The sequence below is a fragment of the Artibeus jamaicensis genome, unplaced genomic scaffold (assembly GCF_021234435.1).
Source record: "Artibeus jamaicensis isolate MK-2021 breed Jamaican fruit bat unplaced genomic scaffold, CSHL_Jam_final contig_466, whole genome shotgun sequence".
Lineage (NCBI taxonomy): Eukaryota > Metazoa > Chordata > Mammalia > Chiroptera > Phyllostomidae > Artibeus > Artibeus jamaicensis.
The window spans coordinates 18144538-18169098 of NW_026521844.1; the positions used below are offsets into that span (position 1 = coordinate 18144538).

Consider the following 24561-nt stretch of genomic DNA (forward strand, 5'->3'; position numbering starts at 1 on the left):
ATCTGAAGAATCATGAATGTTAAGGTCTGAGCCCGGTGATTCTAGAGCTTTCCTTGAGGGTGGAAGACTCTTCCTCAGGGAACCACACTGTTTACCACAAGACAGAGGAGGCTGGCCCGTGGTGCAGATTGCTGTGGCCCCCAAGTGTTTGGGCCAGAAGCTCCACAGAGAAAAACTCAGGTATGTGGCTACTGAGGATAGCTGTATGTTTGGTTTCGTTCTTTCTTTGTTTTGACTTAACGTATCCAAACAGCACAGTCGTAGAGATGGAGACAATTTCTTTTTGTCTTTTTGCTTTCATTTATTCATGCTAAAAGAAGAACACTTGATTCAGAGTTTAAATGCTGCTCTTGTGACTTACCTGCTATATAAACTGAAACAAAGGGGGAGTCATATGCTAAATTGTTTCTTGCTTTTTGGTTTAAAAATGAAAATCCCTGTAAAATCATTTTAGCCCAAATTAGAGCCATCAACCCTCATCACATTGGCAGGCTCTGTTTGGTTGGAGAGGAAAAATCTCACATGTGAGAGAGGTTATAATTCAGGAATTGGCTTTTTGCACTTAGAAATGTTGCTGATGTCAGGTGATTTGTTTTATTATCTACAATTCACCAGTTATGCAGCTAAAGGAAGCTTGTCTGAAACAAGAAGATCCTGACTGAAGATTGCAGAATCGTTGCTTAGAGGCTTGCCCTGCTTGGAATGTAATTTCGTGGAGGTAATTATTTTAAGACCGTGAGAACCACGGTGAAACTGCTCTGGAGTTTGAAAAGCGACAGGGCTGCTTTAAGGGAGAAACAGGAAGTTGAAATGAGAAGCCGCTGTGAGAACACCAAGCCAGGCAGAATGCTCTAAGTGGCAACTTAAGTGGCAGTGTGTACTTTGAAATCCTCAGGCAGCCGGGCTGTCAAAGGGGAATCTGACAAAATAGCCCTTTCGGGTGGATAGCCCTTTAAAGTTTTATCTGAAGACTCCTAAGGAGCTGGGGATGGAGAGGCAGCAGAGACTCCTGGCAGGGAAGGATGAGTATCAGTTTCAACACCAGGGAGCGGTGGAGCTGCTTGTCTTCAATTTCCTGCTCATCCTTACCATTTTGACCATCTGGTTATTTAAAAATCATCGCTTTCGCTTCTTGCACGAGACGGGAGGAGCGATGGTGTACGGTGAGTGCAGACATTGCAGGGCTGATGGGAAACTTGTTGCTTGGGAAACTAGAGACTCGTGCTCAGATGGCAAAGTACCGAAACTGGAGGAAATGTGCCAACTGAGAAGTCATTAGGTTGGTGATAGGTGCTGCAGCAACATGAACGCTCATTTCTTTGCAGGTGAGCTGCGGGAAGTTGCCTTGTCACCCCGTAAATGTCACTGTCGTGTTCTTAGGCAGACATCTAGAGACTGTTGACAGCTGCAGGGGCATCATCAAGTGAGGAGTCAGACCAGAGCTGTTTGTGATGATAGAAACTGAAAAGGATGTTTGCGGTCACAAGAGGGACCCAGGACATTAGAAAGCTCTAGAAGTCCGGCTGGTGTGGCTCAGTGGATTGATTGCTGGCCTGCAAACCCAAGGGTCACTGATCTGATTCCCAGTCTAGGGCACAAGTCTGGGTTGCTGGCCTGGTCCCCAGTAGGGGGCGTGCTAGAGGCAACCACACATTGATGTTTCTCTTCCTCTCTCCCTTCTTTCCCTCTTTCTAAAAATGAATAAAATAAAAATCTAAAGAAAAGATAGTTCTAAAAGTAACATCACATAAATGTCAGAAGTAAATCCTCTTAAGTCAACTAATTTTCAAGAAGAAAACTTGCAGACATGTACCCCACCCCTCCTATTGGAATAATTATCTCCAAATCCATTTTAATTATAGGAGCAATGTTTTATCTTCTAATATACAAGAGATTGTTTATGCAGTACTTTTATTTCTTGGCCTGATTTTAGACTTTCTAATTTGTAATTACTGTCATTATTAGTATTAATTTGCTATGTATCTTTTGAGGGGAGTGTGGAAATGCATTTGTTTATCATTTTAAACTCTCCAAGAGTTGCTCTACCTGTGTAATTTGCAATGTCATTCCTTTCAGAATTAAATGTGACAGAGATTATCCATGCCGTGCCCTCATCTTTTAAAGTAAAATCCAAGACACCAGTGGTTTAAAAACTGATCTTATTGATGAAATAGTTCACTTTGCCACTTTTATCTCAGTCTGGTAATGAATAGAAACTTTGAATACAAGGGAAATAGGTGAAGCATTGCTATAAACAATAGCAAAGAATATAGTTTTACTATATTTTACTTCCCTCATTTTGGAAGCCCTGAAGCCTTTAATAAGGCTGAGGTTCCGGGAAGAGGATCAATTGGCATTTTATGTGCTAACCACACAATGTCCGGATGATAACGATGTACAGTCATGAGTGGAGACCATAAGAACTGCCTTGCCTAACTGAATCCCACTGTGAGACACTTACTGGATCAGGCGAAGAAATTCTGGGCTAAGCAGTGTAATTCCTTTCAGGAGACTGAAAAGCTGACCCATTCAGAGCATAGAGTTAAATTTCTTGTATTGAGGGTCTCAAATCACATAACAAAATTCTCACCTGAGGGGGGAAAAAATCACAGTGAGGTTGAAGAGAAATAGTCAAACAAAAAGGAAGTGATGTTGTCAGATGTCAAGCCAGGGGCTCCAGTGACTTGTCCTTTTTTATCAACAATGGCCCAGGATCTTTTTCTGGAGTTGGCTAATAAATAATCAACGAGGACATGGGATATAATTTGAGAAGCCAGAAACAATGTAATTCTTGGCATTAAATTAAAGGACTACATATGTGTTAGCAAAACAATGCAGGTTTTAAAATTATAAATCTTTATTAGAGGGCAAGATTCCTTCATAGCCCTGCATTTGATTGAACCAATTTCAGCTTATCTGTTGTCTTGGCCAAAAAGTCTGCTACATTTTTTCTGTAAAATAAAAGATACATTTTATTTTCACCAATAACTTTATTGATTTGTATGTTTTGAGTATGTTGGCTATCTCCTACTATTGGTTTCTAGTGGGTAGAGGCCAGGGGTGCTGCTAACCACCTTCCAATGCATAAGACAAAGCATTAATTGGCCAGAGTGTCAATAGTAACAAGAAATCTCACAAACCACTTTTAAAATGTTCAATCAGTCACAGCACCTTCTCCGCACACTGCACAAATCTTTTTTTTTTACTTTTCAGGTGTGTTTTCACCTTTCTTGAAAAAATAAAGCATAATATGCCATAGATGTTACATATCTTCTTCCATTTTCAATATTAAAATGGCTGCACAAAATTTACCAATTTAATAATTTTTTTTAATGCACGCTGATATGACAGCTATCACAATGCACTCTAACAGAATTGTTGTAAGTGAAGTTAAAAACAACCAGGAGCTACTAGAGCCATTGTATGGAAAAAACATAGTGGACTTTTTGGCCAACCCAATATGCTAGCGATTCTGTTGTGTAAAACTTTTGGTTAAATCTAGAGACTTACTAAAATTAAAACATACTTAGTACAATAAATAAATGTAACTTTTATTTTGAACTTGAACACTGTCAGATTACCTTTAACTCTCAAAAATTTCATGAGGTACTTTAAGTTGTGGTTGAAGTTACAAAATATCAGCATATTGCACAATAGTTGAAATAGCATTTCTCTAAATTGATATTATTAAGGCAGTTTATGCTTCAAGTTTATGAGAGTTTGATTAAGTTGAGCTGTCTGATTTTTACCTTTTCACAATTTTTTCTTTCATGATCCTTTAATGTGAAAGTTATGGGAAGTGGTTTCTGAAATAGTGCAATGTAAAAGGATCATAAAATTATAAGGACATTACTATTCCACTACTAGAATTTTGATTATTCTTGAGTCATCCTGAATTGTATTAATCAATGAAAAGACTTTTAGTTTAGTGTGGTTTAATATTTTTTGTTGGCATAGAGTTGAAGTTGTTGGAATTTAGGGGCTCTTAGAGGTTATCTTCACCAGCCCTCTCATTATACATAGAAAAAAACTGACTCTCAAAGAAGTGAGGTAACTTTCCATAAACTGAATAGCTACTCATGCCAGGGGTCCTGTGCTTTTCCTCATCCACATGTCTAATGAGTTTATGTTCATCTTAAAACAGCTCTCACTGATAGCCTCTGAAAATAGTCCATATGGATGGCATTAGTGGCTTCTCGTATTTCTTCCCTAGGGATGATCTAAATGTTATATCTCAAGTGTTTATCAGGGAGTCTGTGTCAGTGACGTAATAAAATAGTCTGAAACTACAACAGTGGGATGAGATAGGACTTTCTAATATACACTTCTAAATGACACAAGGAAAGGAGATGCCAACTGAATAAATTGCTCAGTAGCTATACACAAATTTGAAATTCGTAGAGTGGGAAGTAGCCTTAGAGAGCGTAAGTCCAACATCCTCATTTCAGAGAGAGAAAACCAAGACTTACGTAATTAATTAGCTGCTGAGCTGGGATTCAACCTCCCATCTCTCAGAGATGCCAAAGGTGTTTTAAAATAAGTCAGTTCTCTCAATGACCCTTCTGGGGAGAGGCTGTGTGGGAGACCCAGATGCATCTTCCGATGGTTTATGCTTTCAGGATTAGCTAGGCAGATTCTATTTTCTAGGAGGTCCAAGAATAAAATTTCAGAATAAGACTAGATAAAACCCTTTATCATCGAGGATAGAACTCGTGGTTCTTTCTGGAGTCCTATAAGGATCTTGAGGATAATCAATGGGGAAGAAAAGAGACAAAACTATGGTGAAAATTTAAACCTAAAAACATTTCATCTAAAGAGATGAACATTTGAGAGTAAAGTGTACCTCAGTCATCTCCATCCTACACATAGATACATACAATGAACCATCTTCTAAGGTTTTGCAATTCTGTACCTAATGCTAACCAAAGAATCTGGCTAACCGTTCCTCTACTGGGCCGAATACTGCTCCTGCCCTCATCACCTTGTTGTATACATGTCATTTTCCTCTGTATCAAGAGCCGTAAGTATTTTCTAAAACACTGAATTTTCTGTAATAGCTCTGCCCAGTCTGCCCCCAGCCTTCCTGCTGGTATTCTGTTGATATGTTTCAAATACCCTTCAGAAGATATAACCGATATTGATGCATTTTATTAGTATGCTGGGGTGTCCAATTAAAGCACTCTAGGGAGAGGGCCTTAGGAAATGAGCAGTTAAAGTAAAATGAGAGAAAAAGTGATCATTTAAATGCTTTTTTACTTATTGTTAGAAACAATTTCCAGCTCATTAAACTTAAAATATGTGTTGTTTAATTTGACTCTGTTCTTTGGAGATAAATCTGCTATTGCACATACAAATAATCCTCTATATGAACAATAGCTTTTCTCTTGGTATTAAGGACCACAGGAAGTTTTTAAAAATTGGTGGCAACAGTCTTCAATATTTTTGCCTCACCAGGAATGCAATGGGTAATTGAGTCTCCTGGCTCAGTTCTATGGCTCTCATTATTTCAGAATCGAAGGATTAGAGTCTATAACCGATTTAAAATATACATCATGGTGATATTCATTTAAATTGGACTAAAAGCTTAAATGACCATTAATGGTCAAAGTATTGACTGACAACAGCTGGTGCACTTAGCGCTGCTCACGTAGGGCCCTGTAGCCCCTGCTCTTGTTCCTAAGAGAAAAATTGCTCGTTTCCTGATAGCATTAAGACTTCCATTACACATCACTGGGGCTCCCATATTTTCTAGGACGTTTATAATACCATGTGCTTGAGGGACAGAGCAATGCAAACCTCCTAGAATTTTACCTTCCAGGTCATGGCTTTACAATATTCGACACGGACTCTGACTTTCTGTGGAAATTTTGCTTGTTATTTAGTGGGCAGAAATGAAATTTTAATTCCTTAAACTATGTTGTATTAAACTATTAAATTATATCTGATCCTTAAGTATATACTTACCAGTTTAATAGGGCCAATTTAGTTCATTCAGTAGCATGTTTTCAAGATTTAAAGAAAATATAGTCACATAGTGAATCAGCAAGGTTTTAAAAGCTGTCTTTCTTTTAAAAAAATCCTAAGACATCAGTTTCATCTTAGCATTGCTTAGACGTCCCTAGGACAAAATCAGGCAGTTGGACATGGTGTCACTCTCCCCTGTTGACTCATTTTCCTCGCCCCAGTCTAGCCCCGCCTCCCTTGACCACCAGGCGATCAGGGTAGCTTAGACTACACCCTGCCCTTCCTGCTGCCTGGAAGGTCCTCCCCCAGGTCTTTTTCTAGTTTGCCTGTGAGTGCTTTATGGAGGAAGCATTGGATCCTCTGTTGGGAATTTGAGCTTTTAAATCCTGATTTTTTTGTCTGTAGCTACATGCATTACTTCAGGCTAGTGACTTAGCCTCTGGCCTTACTTATCTTGTCTGTAAAATGAGGAAGAAAGGAAATAGGTATCACTAAGTTCCTTTGTAGCTCCAAAGTCTTTCAAAATTTAGACTAGGACTGACTTCAGCCCTCAGGCATCCCTCAACCACTCCAACCCAAACCAGTTTTCTCCCAGAACCCCATCAGCTTGTGATACTGGGTACTTCTTCCCAGACACGAGTTTAGCTGGTGTTGTTTAACCACTCTCAATTCTTCTGGTCCAGCTCTGATTCTGTAGTGAGCCTTCAGTAAATCTCAGTTCTCAGTGAGGTGAAGAGAGGAAGTTATACCATCGGTGCAGTGAGGGCTGCCTGCAGATTCAGGGCGTGGTGGAAACTGTCATATGAAAATCACAGTGAGCCCTGACGCCTGTGGCTCAGTTGGTTGGGTGTTGTTGTCCGCAAAGGAAAGGGCTCTGCACAGGTTCAATTTCCTGGTCAATTCCCGGTCACGGCACCTGCCTGGGTTGTAGGTTTCGTCCCCGGTCAGGGTGCGTACAGGAGTCAAATGATTGATGTTTCTTTCCCTCTTTCTCCCTCCCTTCCTCTCTCTTTAAAAATAAATAAAGAAAATCTTTTTTTTTAAATGGCTAAAAAGTCAATTAAAAAATCCTACTGACTTTGCTTTCATTCGAAAGAGCTCTGCAAGGTAATTAGGATTAAGAGTCCAGTGAACTAAGCATGCTCTCCTTTTTGGCATAAAAACATTGATTTAAAGAAGTTTCAGAGACAAAGGCAAGACTTTCTATGCTGTAAAGTGTTAGCCAAAGAAAGATTAAAGAAGTAAAAAAGTCAAAAGCATGTTACTCTCGGTGCATTTTTAGAAGTTAATTTTAAGAAAATGAACTCCTACATATTCTGCTGTGCTTCTGAATCCCTGAGGGGCTACAGAGGAAGCCCTTTGAGCCAAGGACTGTGGGATCTCCAAGGATTCACTCTCAGAGTTCTACAACGGGAGGACTCTGCACATCAAGAAAATAGAATTTATGATTCAAACTACTTTCGGATAGAATATATGATCTGAATTTAATTCAAACTATGTGGTTAGTGAAATGGGGATGTAAAGAACTTACATCTGCTAAACATCTATTCTATCAAAATGATATATAATAATAGTAACAGGAGCTAACGGATAGCATTTATAATGCGAACTATGCAGTTAGAAGTACTTTTCATATGTTAACTTATTTAACCCTCACAAAACCATTTTTATATGGAGAAATGGAGGCATCAAAAAATGAAGTGACTTGCCTAAGGTCACACAGGTCTAAATGCCCCAGCTGGGACTCAAACCTGAGCAGTTTGGCTCTATGCAGCCTCCAGGTATCACAAACCTGGCTGTGGTTACGGATGCATGGGTATTGGTAGGGGGGGTATTATCATTTTCACATTACACATGAGGAAGCTGACACTCAGAGACAAAAAGGTAACTTGCTGGTAACTGTCAGAGCTGAACTTCACACTCAGGACCACAAAACCCATGTTCTTTCACCTGTGTCCCACATCTAGCCCAAGAAGTGTTGCTGTCATTTAATAAATGCCTACTTTTTGCCAGGTGCTTCCAGAAGACAGATACTGAGACATCTAGGAACTGCACACACACTTTAGTAGAGTTATCTCACTCCTTTTACTACATCCATGCACAGTGTGCAGGATGATCTTTAGTTTGCTTGTGAGGACATAGAAACTCAGAAAAGTTACGGCTTGGCCCAGAGCTACAGAGAATAACAGGCAGGAACACCGTTTTTGAAAGCTAGTGCTCTCAGATTTTGGCCCCCGTTGTCCTCTCATCAACATCTGCTCTTGCTATGTAACTGTCTCATGAAGTCAGGACTAAGGAAAGGTTGGGGAGAGGAGGTGGGTAGTTACGTTTTTCTTTTACCTTGAAGCTTCGGTAATGTGATGCTATCCACAACACCAAGCCCAGCATGGGAAAGACAGTGCAAGCGTGTCCATGCCAAGTGGCTGGTTTGAAACGTCCCAGGGAGAGCAATGAAGCTGCCCCAGTGTCAAGGAAAGCGGTGCCACAAGTCCACAGTTGTTCTGGTTTTATATGCCTGTGGTTGTCAGACTGGGTGTGGAAGGCTCTGTGTCTTATGCAGTGGATCATGCAATATAGGCTTTCGCCCTATGTTAGTTTAACAGCATGGAGCTTTGGGAAGAGACTGAAGGTGGAATCATTCATTGCACCTCTGGGCCCCCCAAGCTTTGTGAACTTGTGTGTGTGGGCCTGGCAGGGCATGGATTTTGATCGAGTTTCACGGTGGGCATGGTACTCGGGTGGGTAGGAACTCCTGTCTTACAGGACTGCTTCTCATGGTGCAGCCCCTGGACCCACAGCATCAGGTCACCTGAGAACTTGTTAGAAGTGCACATGTGGAGGCCCCAACCCAGACCTACTGGGGGCCAGCAAGCAGCATTTTAACAGCCTTCCAGAGGGTTCTGATGCACTGAAGTGTGAGCACTACTTCACTAGGGAAATGAAACCAAACATACGGTTCCTAGTTTTGTCTCCTCCGCTTTCCCCTCTTTTCCCTTCCCCACTTCGTTACTCTCCTGGGGTGAAGAGGGAGTTTGGGAGGCCATCTCTGTCTGTTGGGCAGTCTCTCTCTTCTTTACTATTTACAATACTTCGTAATGTTTCCAACTCTGGTTTGAGAAACAGTAGACCGTTTTGTGTAAACGTTGTAAAGGAAGAAATAATTTTGCTTCAGTCAGTATGGGTCTAGTTAGAGATCGCTATATATTTCTTCCATAAAGTTCTTCAGATGGTTGCACGGAAATGCTAGCTGTGTGTAAGTTACCATCTGAGGTAATATCCAGAGAGAAGTTATCCATGATGCTGTGATAGGCATGCCAGAGTCTTGTGAAATGTCTCTGCGTGTATTTGTTTGTGTCTGTGTTTATGTATTTCTGTACATGTGTATATGTATGTGTGTTTGAGTATGTTGTGTTGTGTGTGTTGTATCTACGTGCTCGTGTGCATGTGTTTGTGTATGTTTTGTGGTTGCATCTGTGGGTTTCTTTGTGTATGTTCATGTGTATGTGTGTGCAGGCATGTGTGTGTTATCCTGCAACAAGGATGGGGGAGAATGTTGGACACCCCACTGTGGTGGAAAATCTGATGGTTGGGATTTTCTGTCATTTCCTGTATATATCTGTCCTCTGAGAAGATTAAAACTGTGAATGAACCCTGGCCAGCATGGTTCAGTTGGTTTGGCATTGTCCTATGGGGCAAGGGGTTGCCAGTTTGATTCCCAGTCAGGCCACATAGCTGGGTTTCAGCCCGGTCCCCGGTTGGGGCACATGCAAGAGGAGACTAATCAATGTTGTTCTCACACATTAATGTTTCCCTCCCTCTCTTTCACTCTCCCTTTCCCTCTCTCTAAAAATAAATAAAATTGTTAAAAAAGAACTATGAACAATATGTCCCAGGTAGACCAGCCTCACGGCCCATCTCCCACCTTGAGATATTATGGGAGACTCCTGTGGGAGGCACCCCAGATCTGTTTGAAACCTTTATGGGATCGTTTCATCACCCAAACAACTGTGTCCTTTTAGCAACACCAACACTTTTCATTAGCGCTTGGAATTTACAAAGTTGGGGGGATGTGCAGAGAAAGAGCAAAAGACCCAAAGGACCAGCTGGCATTGCGTATTTCTACTGTCTATCCCTCACTGATCTCGGGGTAAAACTAAACTGCCGAAAGGGAAAGTGTTAGGAAATGCACTTAGCATTTGTAATTCAAACCCATAATATCTCACCACATCAGTTGTCTGATAAAGTCTTTGATAAGATAGGGAATGTGGACAAATATCAAATAAAAGGTTAAAAATTGTGGAGATGCCATTTAGAGTCCCACATTTGTGACTGCTGCCTCACAGAGAGTTAAGTGGTGTGCACCGATTCAGCTTTCTCAGAATACAGGGTCTGGCAGAAGTAACGCCTGCCTGAGTGTGGTCGGTAGGGTAATACTATGGGTGTAATGATTTATAGTTTTAATTTGAACGTTTCACCTAAAATGCCATATGGTGTGCTTGAGTGTGATAATGCTATGTTTCAGAATTCCATGCTTATAATTTTGGAGTATGATTTATGAGCTTTCGTAATAAAAAGGGGTGTTATCTGTGCCAGACCGTGTATTCGTCACACCCTTTCCTTCTCCGTCCCCCATTTGAACTCCTAGTTCACAAATTTTTATCTGAGTGACCAAAATAACATCACAGATTCCCTGCCTTAAAGAGTCTCCCACTGTAAAAAAAAAGTCCTAAAAATGGTAAAGAACACTCTAACTTAGGCTTTATTTTATTGCTGTCATCTTGAAATTCCTCTACTCAAGTTCCTTTGCTAAATTCTTCCTCACATAAATAGACGTAATTTCTGATATTAACTTCCTCTCCAGGTCTTTACCGTATTGCAGCTCTTTTTTTTCCCTCCGGATAATTGTCTCCAAATGCAGTTTCCTGTGCTCCAAACCAGAGCAAATCTGCTTGCCAGCAAAAAACTCAGTTTTTCCGCAAGACCTTCTTGCCAATACTGTCTCCTTCTTGGACACCTTCTGCTCCTTGGCTCTGCTGGGCCCTAGATCTCAGCTGCCTAGTTAGTAAGACATACCAAGCTGCTTGACGTGCTTCATTAGCACTGTGCTCATTAACTTTCCTAACACTAACTTTTCTCCCTGGAAAACCCATGCCCTGTTCTCACCTGGTGAAGTCCTGTGCACCCTAAGAACCTCTTCTCCTAACCTCAGAGTATTAGGAAACCTTCCCTAACACTCTGCTGGGTGGGGAGTTGGTCTGTCCTTTAGGGCTCCTTTGGACTTTGTGCATTCACGTGTTAAAAAATAAATAAAAACATTTCTATCCGTTAGGATGCATTCATCTGAGAGTAACAGAAACTCTGAGTGATATGACTTAAGCAATAAGGACATTTACTATCTCCCATGACTAGAAGCCCAGAGAATAGTGGCTTTCAGGGCTGGCTAATTCAGAGCCTGCTCTCGTTATCAAGGACCTGGGTTCTTTCCTCTTCTCTGCTCTGCATTTCTCTTGCTGACTTCAGCATGAGGCCAGCAACCAGGTGGGTTATCCTGAGGAAGAAGAGAGTGTTCTCTCCTCTTTCCCTCTAAGAAGCTCCCTACTCTGCTTTCTTTGACCTTTATTGGCTCTGGGGCCGCAGTGCTCCAGCAGGGAAGCAGCGAAGGTGGGGGGTGCACCAGGAGTCTGCCTGTGCGAGGGTCTGTCCCACGAGTTTTCAACAGAGCCAGAGCTTTTAACACTTTGTGTTTTAAAAACTGTTCTGGAATCTGTTTCAGTAGTTAAAAGTATAATCATTACATATTTCAGGAAATCCTCATCTGTATTCCTCTCAGAAAGGCCCTTTAGGAAGGTGCTTCGGCCTCAGAGTGAATGTCAGTTCTGTGGGGAATCGGTTATGAACTGCAGGCCTAGGGTACCTTATTCTTACCGGAAATCAGGATCACAGGATTCAACAAGAGGAAAAGGATGGTGGCATTAGAATGTTCTAACGTTTTAGGATCAAGGCCATATTTTACTAATTTCAGTAACTCCCACACTCCCAGAGCAACGCCTTCAATGTGTGTGGTATGAAAGTGTGAGGAAGGCGGGAGCAGAGTTTTCTCAGGTTTTTAACATGGTCTTGAAGTGAGGGCTGGGCCAGAACTACAAGGCTCACGTTTCTCATGCTTCTCCCTTAGAGTGTTCCTGGCCCTTTCCCCTTCCTCCCTCTCTCCCTCCCTCCTCCCAGTCCCATAACATCACCTTGTCCCTGCCTGTCAGGCGGCTGCTAGGAGAGCTATGTGGCAAGCCCTTTAAGGTCCTTACACATGCTATTTTCAGATGTTGGTCACTGACTAACTACACGCATTCAAAGGATCCTTTCTTCTTGACTCCAAGGCAGTTTGTGGACTTGGAGAAAGTTGGGTTACAGTTCTGCCTCACGTGGTTAGCTTTTTCTAGAGGACAGGGAAGAACAGCATTGAGTCTGTCCTAAACAGCTTCTTTGTCTAGAGCGGGAGACACAGCCAAGGTCTGCAAAGCAATGCCAAACAATATGTCTTTGTAAAAGTGGGGCCAGCAGGGGTGGTTCACACGGTGAGAGACCAGAATATGGGCCCCCCCCACAGATGGGACCCGAGATAGAGTTTGTGGGATAGGAGTGCTTTAGGGATGAGGTCTATGGTTGAAGCTCCATCCTGGGGCCGGCTGCTATTGGGGACAGATTGGGGTTCACTAGGGAGGGGGTCCTCACTGCTGCAACCCCAGCTGCACAGATGCCCAGACTTGTGGGGCAAGGGATGCATCTGGACTTGAGGTCTGTCTGGAGAAGGAGACACCACCAGCTGGCTGGGGAAAGAGCTCAGTGAAGTGTCATGCTTTTGAGAATGTAGGGGGACCGGGGCTGTGCACATGTGTGCTGGGTGGCATTGCTTTGCCAGGACAGGTTTCTTCTTTTCTCCTGAGCACGTAGCATTTGGACTCATGACTCACTGATGAGAGTGGTGGTTTGTGTCTATAAGCCGTGGAAGGCAGGCTCTTCTTTCCCTCTTCTGTTCACAAGTGGTTGTAGCTTTCTTTATCCTATAGCTTTGTGTGAGTATGAAAACAACTCTTTCTTAGCATTTTCTTCCTACTAGCAATTCCACTTTATCTGTCACCTGCTCTTACAGATTGTGTGGGCGATGGTCACCCAACACTTCATATTTGTGTCAGCAGACGGCTAGAGCACTGAGTGGACGGGCTCTATGGGTAAGCGTCCGGCCTGTGACATCAGGCATTTTGGGGTTACTGACACTGGGGCAGAGGCATGCAGACGGGTGAGGCAGCGGCTTCCCCACTGCTCCTCATACTCTGCCAAGATACTCTGCCAAGATGAGGATTCCTCTCAGCCCTTGGGGCTGCCGGGGAAGCAGGCTCAAGTATTTTTCCTAGTGAGTTAATTTGGGTTCTCTGAGAAGCAGACGCTGGGAAGAGATTCATTGTGCAAAAGATTTATTGGGGGATATTCCATTGCAGGAAAATGGGGAGGAAGCCTGTGAGTGCTGGGACAGCTGTTGACCTCAGTGCAGCCTCACCCCGTGGAGAGAGACAAGGAAAGGAGGCTGGTGGGAGAAGGTTTACGCTGCAGGCCAGCTCTGAGACAATTTCAGCCAGGCTAACTGCACATCCTTGAGCCATGAGTAGCCCTTCAGAGGAGTCCCGTCTCCCTGTCTTAGTACCCCTGCTCGCTCAGCCTTTGGCTGGCCCGAGCATGGACGTAGGCATGGTTTCTGGGGCACAGAGGCTGAACCCATGGGCAACTTCACTCCTTACAGTGGGAGGCCTATCTGACAGGTGCATTTTTATGGGCATCTCATCAGGTGACCTCTGGCAGCAAGCAGCTGACTTCATTTACTCCAGGGTACCTCTTCTTGAAGGCTGGGACCAGAGCTGGTGCAGAGGGGCAGACAGGGCCACTCAGATTTTGAGGCCCTGTATGAATTTAGCCACAGGGTCCCAGGGACGAGGCACCTGTTATTATGAAAACTACTTGTTTTCCCTGTTTGGGAAAATTTAAAAAGTGGAGACTTCATGTTTAATACTTGTTATTCCATTGAAAGCATATTGCAAAAATGAGTGGTTTGCCCTGTGGGAACTTGGAATGGTATTAATGCAGGTTCTTGCCATTCAGTCCCCATGCAGATGGTGTCTTGTACTGTGCTTCTTTATGTCCCAGAGTAGAAAGCAGAAGTCCTGGTACCATTTATCATACCTGCCAAATAACTCTTAGAAAATGAACCCTTCATGGGCAAAGAGTGTTGGGCAAGTGATTCTTATGCAGGTGCCCTAAAGCACTTGGCAGTGTGTGTAGGTGGTGTGTTTTCCCTTCTCTTTCCTGACTGGTCCTATTGTAGCCATTGACACTGCTCGTGGGAGGCCGCCCACATCCACGGCAGACCAGACACTCATGGCAGGTCATACTCATCCCTCATTTTCTCCTGCTACTAAAGGTCAGAATACAATATATCTCACTGTTAGGGAAAAGTGGGTCAAATACTGAAGAGTAACTAAGGTAAAAATATTCTCAAAAGAAGTCTGTTTTCATTCTCACCTCTCCCTCTAATTCATTCTCCACATTGTTGCCCAAGTGATAGTTCTTAAATGAAAATCTGATTGTTTTACTCCACTGCCTAAGATCCTTCAACAGTCCTATATTGCCATTGGGTTAAAACTAAAAACTTAGTAGCGTGGCAGAGGAGCCTCCGTATGACCTGGCCTCCACCTATGCTCTACAGTCTAGAGTTTCTCCCCTGGACTCTCTTTCTCTCCTTCCATTTTTCTCTTCTTCTCTTCTTATACCCCTACTAACTTTCCAAATCTACTGGGTTTTTTAAGTCCCTCTGTATTTATATGTTATCTTAGTTAGGTTATCTTAGTGCCTGTTAACACAGAAACACTAATATTTCAGTGACTTTACAACAGAAATTAACTTTTCGTTCACATGAGAGTCCAATGCATATATTCCTGGTTGGTAGATGGCTTTCCCCAGCCTGGCATCTCAGGGCAAGTGCTTTTATTCTCTCCTCATCTACTTAATAAATGGGAAGAGGGAAGAGACAAAACGCCCCTACTTCTTCAATGTTGTGGCCAGGATATGGCACATATCACTTTTGCTTAAATTCCATTGTTGAGAACCCAACCAGATGCACGACAGCCAGGAAACACAATCTCTGGCCGTGCAGCCACTTCTCAGCAGCGGTTCTGCACACGGGAGAACATAAATCCTGGGCAACTTCTGGCTTTCTCTGCAGCTGCTCTTGTGCTACCACCTACATGTGCAGCCCGAATCCCAGCTTCCCCGATTCAGCTCACCTGGACAAATCGTATGTGACCTTTTAACATCCATCTGAAGCTTTACATCATTCAAAGGCCTTGGAGTGTCTCCACTCTATGCTCATATGACGCAGAGTGCTTACCAGCTGTCAGCACATGTCATATTGTATTACAGTTGTTTGCTTACATATGAGTCTTTATTTTACAAATTTGAGTTCCTGTAGGGCTGGAACTGTATTTTTATTTTTAATTAGTAAATGTCTGGCACAAAATATGCACCCAAAAACATTTTGTTAAATGAAAGACAGGTTACTAGATGAGTGGAGGGAGAGTGATAGAACCTCCAACACTGGATGTTTTACGTGTGACCTTTATCTTAAAAGAGTGGATTTATGTTAAAACACATACACCATCCCTAATTTTAAATTGAGGAGTGTGTAGGCCTTTGATGTTTCTTTGCTGTTATTAATAAATCCCTAACGTTAAGCATTCATGTGATCAGATTACCAGGAGCATCAGAACAGAGTTTATAAACTTAAAAGTCAAGAGCCATTAATTGGTTTCAACGCTTTACTAAAACGAATGTATGTCATCGGAATGCATTTGGTTATGAGTAAACTGAAAATTGATTCAAAATTGTTTGAAAAAATAGAGACTATACTATGTCACATAGCAAGAGGTCTAGAATTAGTTTCAGGATAGGTTTCAGTGGCTCACCCAAGTCATCCAGGACCTGGGCCTGTCTATGTGTTAGTCTTACCTTCCTTAGGATATTTACTGTGTCCTTGGGCTAGATCCCCTCAAGGTCACAAGATATCTGCTAGCAGAAAAAATGGGGAAATATATTGCCTTAGGCATGTCCTGAGGGAGAGGACAAGAACACCTTTCTCCCAACCACAGGAGTGCTTTCTTTTAGTCTGTTGGCCTATCTTAGATGTATGCTGATCTGTCGGCCAGGACTCCCCCATGGGAATCCCATCTCCTAACTGGATTATGCAATGTCTATCGCAGAGCAAAGGCTTTCTTGAAGCACTTGGGTGGGTAGAAAAGAGGGATAGCTCTTCCCTCCAAAATAGATGGGTCCATTAAGAAAAAAAAAGAAGAGAATATATGCTGGATATTCAAACAGTAGTGTCCATCACAAATATTTTAACAATACAATCTATTGAACTAGTGTCTATAAAAGAGTGAACGATTCTCTAAAGCAGGCAATGACCCAGTTCTTTCACTTGCTACTTCTGCAAGGTCCAAGTCACACATTTAAAAGCATGCAATAGTGAACATTTTAGACTCTGTTCCTCCAGTGCAATTATTTATTCTTTATTTTAGGCCTCATTATGGGATTAATCTTACGATATGCCACAGCACCAACTGATATTGAAAGCGGAACTGTGTATGATTGTGGGAAGCTGGCCTTCAGTCCATCAACTCTGCTGGTTAATATCACTGATCAAGTTTATGAATATAAATACAAGAGAGAAATAAGCCAGCACAACATCAGTCCTCACCAAGGCAATGCTATGCTTGAAAAGGTAAGGATCCCATCTTATATTTTTTGTTTTCCTGTATAAATAATTGCATCATCCATGAGCCACCCTAAGTAATATATTCACACACACACATATGCCCTTCTTCAACAGTACACTTTTGGGGTGATTTGATTGACTGAGGGGTTAACACCTTGATATACTCTTATTGTAAGCCCAGTTGTCTGTGTTTTTTATGTAATTTTTCATATAATTTTTTGCAAGCCAGAGTTGCATTAAAGTGACATAATTCAGCTGACTCTGCCTTTCATAGTACTTGGTTCAACTTTTCACGTGTGTTTTGTTTTGAGTATCATATATACATTACCAGCCGACTACTCAGTTCAAATTTCCCTTAAGTCAAATGGGAAATAAGGGAACTGAAAAAATTTGCAGTTGCAAACCTTGATCTAGGGTGACTGGCTTTTTGGCTGTCAACGCACAATGGTGCCACTTGGCTGGTTTTAAGTACATTGACAATCTCAATAGAGCTTTACTCCATTAGTTTAGTTATGGAACCTTAGGTAGAAAAAAGGAGAATTCTGACATGACTTATCTTTTAAAATATGGCTTTATTATTGCAAATTTGTGAACTACCTCAGGTGCTGGAAGGGAAATTTCTTCCTGCTCTCGGGAGTCTGGATGAGAAAACAAGTGCAGTTAGTTACCTTTTATGGTATTTTGTGTGTTATGGATCAGTCTTTGCAATAAGTGAATATGTTTAACACTGTAAGTCCATGCTGGGAACGAGAATGTCATAGGACTTACTCCAGATCCGTTTTGGGTTAGAGTCGAAAACTTCCTTGACAGTATAGAAGTGTATTTTATCACTGTTATCCCACATGGACTTAGTTTTTTTCTTTACTTATGCTTTTTTCCCCCATTTTTTAGATACTTAGGGTAGGAGTCTGCCATTTTTCTCATTCAAGATGGGTAATTTTTAGTGGTATTTAAAATATTATCTATTACTAACACATGTCTGGATTAACTTCCTCCTACCACTTGGTGAGAGCTCAGGAAAGTCAAACTAAATATAATATCATCCTAAATTAGACTTAGTTAGGAAAGCAAATTGAAGTGTACAAAAAGAAAATGAAATAATGTATTTCTGGGATAAAAAGGAGCAACTTCTAGATGTGTCATTTTGGGTAATCTCTGCTGTGTGAGTCTCCTTGTTCCCATGGATGACAGAAAGTTGCCTGTCTTGAAATAAACAATTTTTGAAACTGACCTTATTAGAATCATAGGACTTTTTAACAAATGCTCTTCAGTTTTACCTTTGGTTTAGTACCAGACATAATAATTATTTCGCTCCTTATTTTCTTGCCTATATTTTTTTCTGAATTTCTAAGCAGCACAATTTTGTTCTCTAATAGGATTGACAACAAACACCAGATCAGAAATTCTGTTTCACTGCTGGGATCCCTTTGGTTTTTTCACTGGGGAGAATATGAGTTCTGCACATAAAATGGACCTTGAATGGTTCAAGAATATTTTGAGATTAACTTCTGAATCATGTGACTCATTGAATCACAATTCGAATTTGTTTCTCCAGACATCCAAGGTTGGCAATAGGTGACTCCATACCCAGGGGAATGGGTACCCACTGGTACACTTACTGTGTTAGATGGGCATGAAGTGGAAAGAACTTGGTTGTAAATGGCCGGAGGACATTAGTGCATATTTGCTGCTTACATTTACATGCTAATATTTGAAGACCCTAGTTAATCTTTGAAAATGAAAAACCCATAGTCTATCTTCCTTATGGCATTCTCCACTGCATGCAACTATTCATATCAATCAATCAGTCATGTCAGAAGCAAAAGGATTCCAAAAAAGGGAATATTCATTGGGAGGCTTATAAGGAGGTAACATGGAGTAATAGGGAAACATTTAGGGTCAGACAGATCTCCCACATGTCCTTAGTAAATTCTTGAACTTTCTAATCTCCAACTTTCCTATTTGTAAAGTGGGAAAATTAGAACTACTTTGAAGGACTGTTTCAATGTTTAGATGGGATGATGCATATAAAATGCTGGCTCCCATGGGGCCCTTCACACTGTGCTGCTGTTGCTCTCTCTGCTACTCCCACTGCCATGTTTAATACCCCTGCTGATATCACTGCCAGTCAGCACTATCTCGAACGTGAATGCTGCCATTACTGCTTCTAGATAATATCTGAATGCTTAATATATGCCAGGAATTAATAAAACATGTGTTTGTTTTTTAGTTTATTTAAAATCTGTTGGGGAGAGAATACCAATGTATACTATATGCCCGTATATGATTCAGTTCTAAATTTTATCATAGGGACCATGAGGACTATGAAACTTTACAGATTAGTTGTCACAGATAGCTGAATATGTTAGGGAGGTTTCTTTCAAGAGGCGGCACTTGAGAAGGGCTTTGAAGGGCAGGCATGGTTTGGGTAAGCAGTAGGAATTGTGCTCAGAAAGGTCACTGGGCAGGATGGATTGCAGGATGAAGGGTGCAGTGTGTGTTTGTGGGTGAGAAGGCTTCACAGGCTGTTTGGATCAACAGAATCTGCTTCATACAGGACATAGGCACAGTGTGAAAGGAAGAATCTGACTTGAAGGTTTTAGACCTGGTGAGAGGATATGAGAATCCCAGGATAGAGGGAAAGAAGATTTGAGGGCAAAGGTATGTAAAAATGAGCCTGGATCCACCTAGAGCTCATTTGATTTAGAGCAAGGAAGGGACCTGACCTCATTAAATTAAGCCCCATCATTTCATAGGTGAGTAAAACAGCACCTTCAGCACTGAATTGATTTAAGTCACTGGTTCCCAACCATGTCTGCACTCTGGAGTCACTTGAAGAATTAAAAAAAAATTCTGATGCTTTTTCTTTATCCCTGGAGTTTGTGATTTTACTGGTTTAGGGTGTGGCCTGATCTTTGGAATTTTTAGAAGCTCACCAGGTAATTCTGGGGTCAGACAAGTTTGGGAACCGTTGATTTAGTCCCGTGTGTGTTCGGGTGAATATGGTGGAGACAGGAATGTCACGTTCATGCTCCTTCCCCTCCCTGCACTGCCATGGGCTGTGCTCCAGGACCTTCACTCATGTCATTCATTTTGTCTAAAATGGTCCAACTCCTGCTTGTCAGATGTCAGGCTTCTTCTTATCTCTTGAATCTTGGCTTTTTTTAAAATGTTACTTCTTCAGAGAGGGCTTGCTCCTACAATTCTTTCATATATTGCCCCTGTGTCTCCCTCTCCCTTTTCCCATTTTCTCTATTTTGTTTACTTAGCACCATCTACGATTATATATGTGTTTCTTGCTTATTAATTATCATTCTCCTACTGATTAGTGTCCAGTAGACAGTAAACTTCACAGAGGCAGGCCTTGCCTTTTTATCAACCAATGCATCCTCAAGGCCTATTACTTGCTTCTAAATAAATGAATAAATAAATGAATAAACAGGTTGAGTCTGAAAGCTTGGTAGAGCATATACAGCTAGAATATTTGGACATTATCATCTTGGAGTTGGTAGAATTGGAGCATCCTAGGTGCTTAATGATTGAAGAAACTAAGGTGTTATCTAAACATAGTTGTGTATTTACAGAAAATAAATGTGTATCTACAGAAATTACATGGTAGGTCCAGGGTCCTACTATTGGTCAGAGGAAGAACTGGGACGCACAGCACTTTACCCTGAGTCCTGAGTGGTTTATCATACCCCACAGTGCCGGGCAGCTCCCAACCGGCCTTGTGGCAGAGGAGGATGGGGTGCCTTGGCTGGGGTGTGGGAGTCTCACAGTGAGCCAGGTAGAAGGAAACAAGGACCAGAGCTGGAAAGGGACGAGGCTGCTCAGGGCACAAGAAGAGGTCCAGCACAGCAGTCACAGAAGCCACTGGCGTGGTCCTGTGAAGTCCTTTTCCTTTGTGGCACAGATTGAAGACAGCATTTGGCCTTTGTTTCTAAGAGTTACAGGACTGGGGGTTGAGTTTTACTCTCAGGAGGATATAGTTTCGAGGCCTGAATGAAGTTCCAGACCTCAGGATTTGGAGAAGCTAGAATGAATGTCTTCTGGAAGCTTTATAAGAGTGCATGTATTTCTGGGATGGTGAGGCATTCATTGATGGGCTTGAAAACAGCGCTGGGACTGATGGCTCCCTGAATTCCTTCCAACAAGATGGTATAAAACTGGAAAATATGAGGGTTGTTGTTATTTATATAAGCAGCAGTATGCTGTGCTTTTATATCACATGTAAACATACAAACTTTTTAGGAAATATCATATACCTAGCTTGTTTTGTTCATGCTCAATACAGATGAAGGTTTAGATAAGAAAAACTATTTTAACTTGAAAACTTGTGAAGACAGTATTTTTCTATATGTTATAAGCAGCCAGCTGATGATCTCAAAACTACCTTTTGTGAGAATAAAAATAGATTGTGTTGTTTCATAGTTATCCAGTCATTTTTAAAACGATTTGTCAAATTGTTCTGTGGATCCAAAGTGTTCTTACCTACTTTTAACTGATTGGAACCTATATCCTACTACATGATGGCTTTACACACATTAATTAGTTATGTAATATTTAGGAATACTAAGTCATCTACTAAGCATTTCTGAATTTCATATCAATAGGAAGTTTAAACACTTGCTTGTGAAGAGCAGGTGATAAAACTTTCTCCATCATTCATTCTTTCAATATAAATGAACTGAATGAGTCTTATCAGTTTCAATTCTGAAATAAGTAATGATTTCAAACATTTTATTAGTAAATCATGGAAAACACAGCATTTAAATAAATGAATAAATACAGTACAAGGCCGGCACCAAAGGAGTAGGCCAAGTACCACAGACACTCAGAAGGACAATATTAGATCTTGTTAGGATGATAGGAAATATTTCAAAGAAGGATAGTACAGATTCTGATGGTGGTGATGTGCGTGTGGTGTGGAGTGAGAGAGCCATTCCAAGCAGACCAGGTAGAAAAGCATGACAAGGAGGTGGTAAGTGGGGTCAGAGAGTACTGTAAGAAAGAAAGACATTTTCAATCTGTCGAAGTAGGGGAGGCCGGTGAACCAGGGGGCGGGGGAGAGGCACAGCTTTATTATGCAAGCCCTTGAGTGGCAGGCTGAGTATTGCTTTCTCTCTTTGTAGTCAGTGGAAGAATACAATGTCGACAGAAGCGAAGAAATATTTAGGTGGCCGTGTGCATGGTGTAGAGTAAAAGTAAGGAGCTGGATGAGGCCTGAGGTTGGGTGGTAACTAAGAGGCAGATGAAAGAGAAGCAAGAAAGGAGATGCTGTAGGGTTTGGACCCAAAGGAGGAAGGGAAATCAACTTACTCTGCGACCCTGGCCTGTGGGTTCACAGATCTTGCTGGGACAGAAATGGGGAAGTTAGAAGTCAGGGGAAGGAGCTGGTTTTTAGGGGGAAATCATAAGTATGATTTAAAACTAGTGATTGAATCAATGTATCTTATTAATCCATTTATCACGGACTTAACATATATGTTTTTGCCATATTGAGTTCAAAGGGTCAGTAGATCATTTGGCTAGAAAAGTCTTGCAGACCCAGGTAATTTTCACAAGTTGTCAGCCCAGTTAAATTTGTACTTCCTATCATTCACAAATCAGTGGACTGTAATGTAAACAGTCAAAGGAAACTACCCAGTGAAAATTTTGCTACGTCTTCACTTCCTGTGTGGCAAGTGACACTATGGTTGGTAAGGGCTGTTGCTTCGCAGTAAGTCACACTGCTCAGTAGCCTGTCCTGTCTACTGTTTCCATAAAGGGGACTGCAGGCTGCAGACGGGTCACACTGAAGCTGTTATCAATTGTGTTGATAGCAGTGTGTGGTTTGGTGGTTCTTTAAGGAAGCCCTGTGAGCAACAGTAATCATATGACTTAAAAATAATTTTGTATTTGTAGCATTAAAAAATTTCAATGTCTTAACTTTTTTCTACTGTTCAGCATTTTTAATGGTAATTTTGACTTTTTGTGGTTTGGAGTCTTAATTCTTACATATTTATTTGTAAACTCCTTTTCCCCCCTAGTCTTTCCCTTTTCTTAAGTATTCTGATTGCAGAGACCAGAGGGCAAAGCTCTTGTGGCAAGAGGAGCAGTGTGACCAGCCAGAGTCACTGGACCATGAGATAAATGTGTGCAGTTAATGTGGAGACACCTTGGGGATGATAAGGGACAGGAGAGAAATTTTATTGAAAACTGTTCTTTTAGGTACTCCAAGAAAAGCAAGCATCACAATAAATCAGCATTTGGGGTCTGGAGAAACATCTGGATGATACTACCAATTCTTCCTCCATTCTGCAGAGAACAGGGATTCAGGATTTGTGTTTCTATAGCGTGACAAGTCTTGGATCTTACCACAGAGATGGTCCTGGGGGTCTCAAGCTTGGCAGTGAGTGGGATGAGGCTGTTTGGATAGATTTAGCTACTTTTATGCCAAAACTTCATTAAGAGATCTGTTGTTAATAGAGAAGCTTAACATTTTTTGTTGTACTTGTTTCCTTCCACCTTACTTCAACTTTCTTTGCACAAGTTAGCCTGAGAATTGAATTCAGAAATGTCTCAACACTCCAAGTATCTGTCTCACTTTTTCACTAGTGTAAAGGCATTTTTACTTTATTTTTTCCAGTTTTATTGAGATATAATTCATATATAAGGTTGTATGAGTTTAAGGTGTAAAATGTAATGATTTGATATATATATTTATTGTGAAATGATGACCACAGTAAGTTTAACTAACACGCATTATCTCACATAGCTACATTTTTGTTGTTATGAGAACTTTTTAAGATCTACTCTCTTAGAAAGTTTCAAATATACAAACAGTATCATCAACTACAGTCACCATGCTGTACTTTACATCCCCAGAACTTCCTTACCTTGTGATTAAAAGTTGGTACCTTTTGATTCCCTTTATTCATTTCCCCAAACTCTCACTTCCCACCTCTGGCAACCATCAGTCTCTTGCCTGTTTCCATGAATGTTAGTTTAGATTCAACATAAATGAGATCGTACAGTATTTGTCTTTACCTTATTCCACTTAGCATGATGCCTCCAAGGTCTATCAACTCTGTTGCAAGTAAAAGAAATCCTTCCTTTTTTTAAATGACTGAATACAAAGAAATCTCTGTATTTCTTTATCTATTTTTACTTTACCCATTTTTCCACTGATGGGCACTTAGTTTATGTTAATCTCTTGGCTACTGTGAATAATGCTCTAATGTATGTGGAAGTGAGATATCTCTTCAAGATCCTAATTTAAATTTTTTGGATAAATGTCCAGAAGAGGAATTGCTGGGTCATGCAGTAATTCTACTATTACTTTTTTCAGGACCCTCCATACCTTTTTCCATAGTGGCTGAATCAATTTTTATTCCCATAACAGTGCAGGAGGGTTCCCTTTCCTTCACAGTCTTGTCTGCACTTGTACCTCCTGTGTTTTTAATGAGCTATTCTGACAAGTGTGAGGTGCTCTCTCATCATGGTGTCAATTTGCACTCCCTGATGATTAATTTGACTTGGTTATAATTTAGTCATTGAACAAAATAAATTCTCTTCATTCATGTAGTCATTCAATCAATATGTTTCTATTGGGCATTCATCATATGCCAGACATTTGTTCTGTGTGGTATGCATGTAGCAGCAAACAAAAGCAAAAGTCCTTTTTGTTTTTGAAACAAAGCAAAGTCCTTGCTTTCACAGAGCTTAGCTTCTCGGGGAGAGACAGACAAAGGACAGCTGGGTGTAAGCATTTGTAATCTGATGTCAGGTGGACATATCTG

The 24561-nt window shown here is 41.2% G+C and overlaps 1 protein-coding gene across 1 annotated transcript in view; it reads left to right on the forward strand.

The window, feature by feature from the left end:
• Positions 1 to 791: 791 nt before the first annotated feature.
• Positions 792 to 24561, forward strand: part of SLC9A9 (solute carrier family 9 member A9) — a 529357-nt gene continuing 505587 nt past the window's right edge. The window contains exons 1-2 of the mRNA XM_037153405.2: positions 792 to 1163; positions 16584 to 16786. Coding sequence (XP_037009300.1) covers positions 989 to 1163; positions 16584 to 16786 — 378 coding nt within the window. The 5' untranslated portion in view covers positions 792 to 988. The remainder of the gene's footprint in view (positions 1164 to 16583; positions 16787 to 24561) is intronic.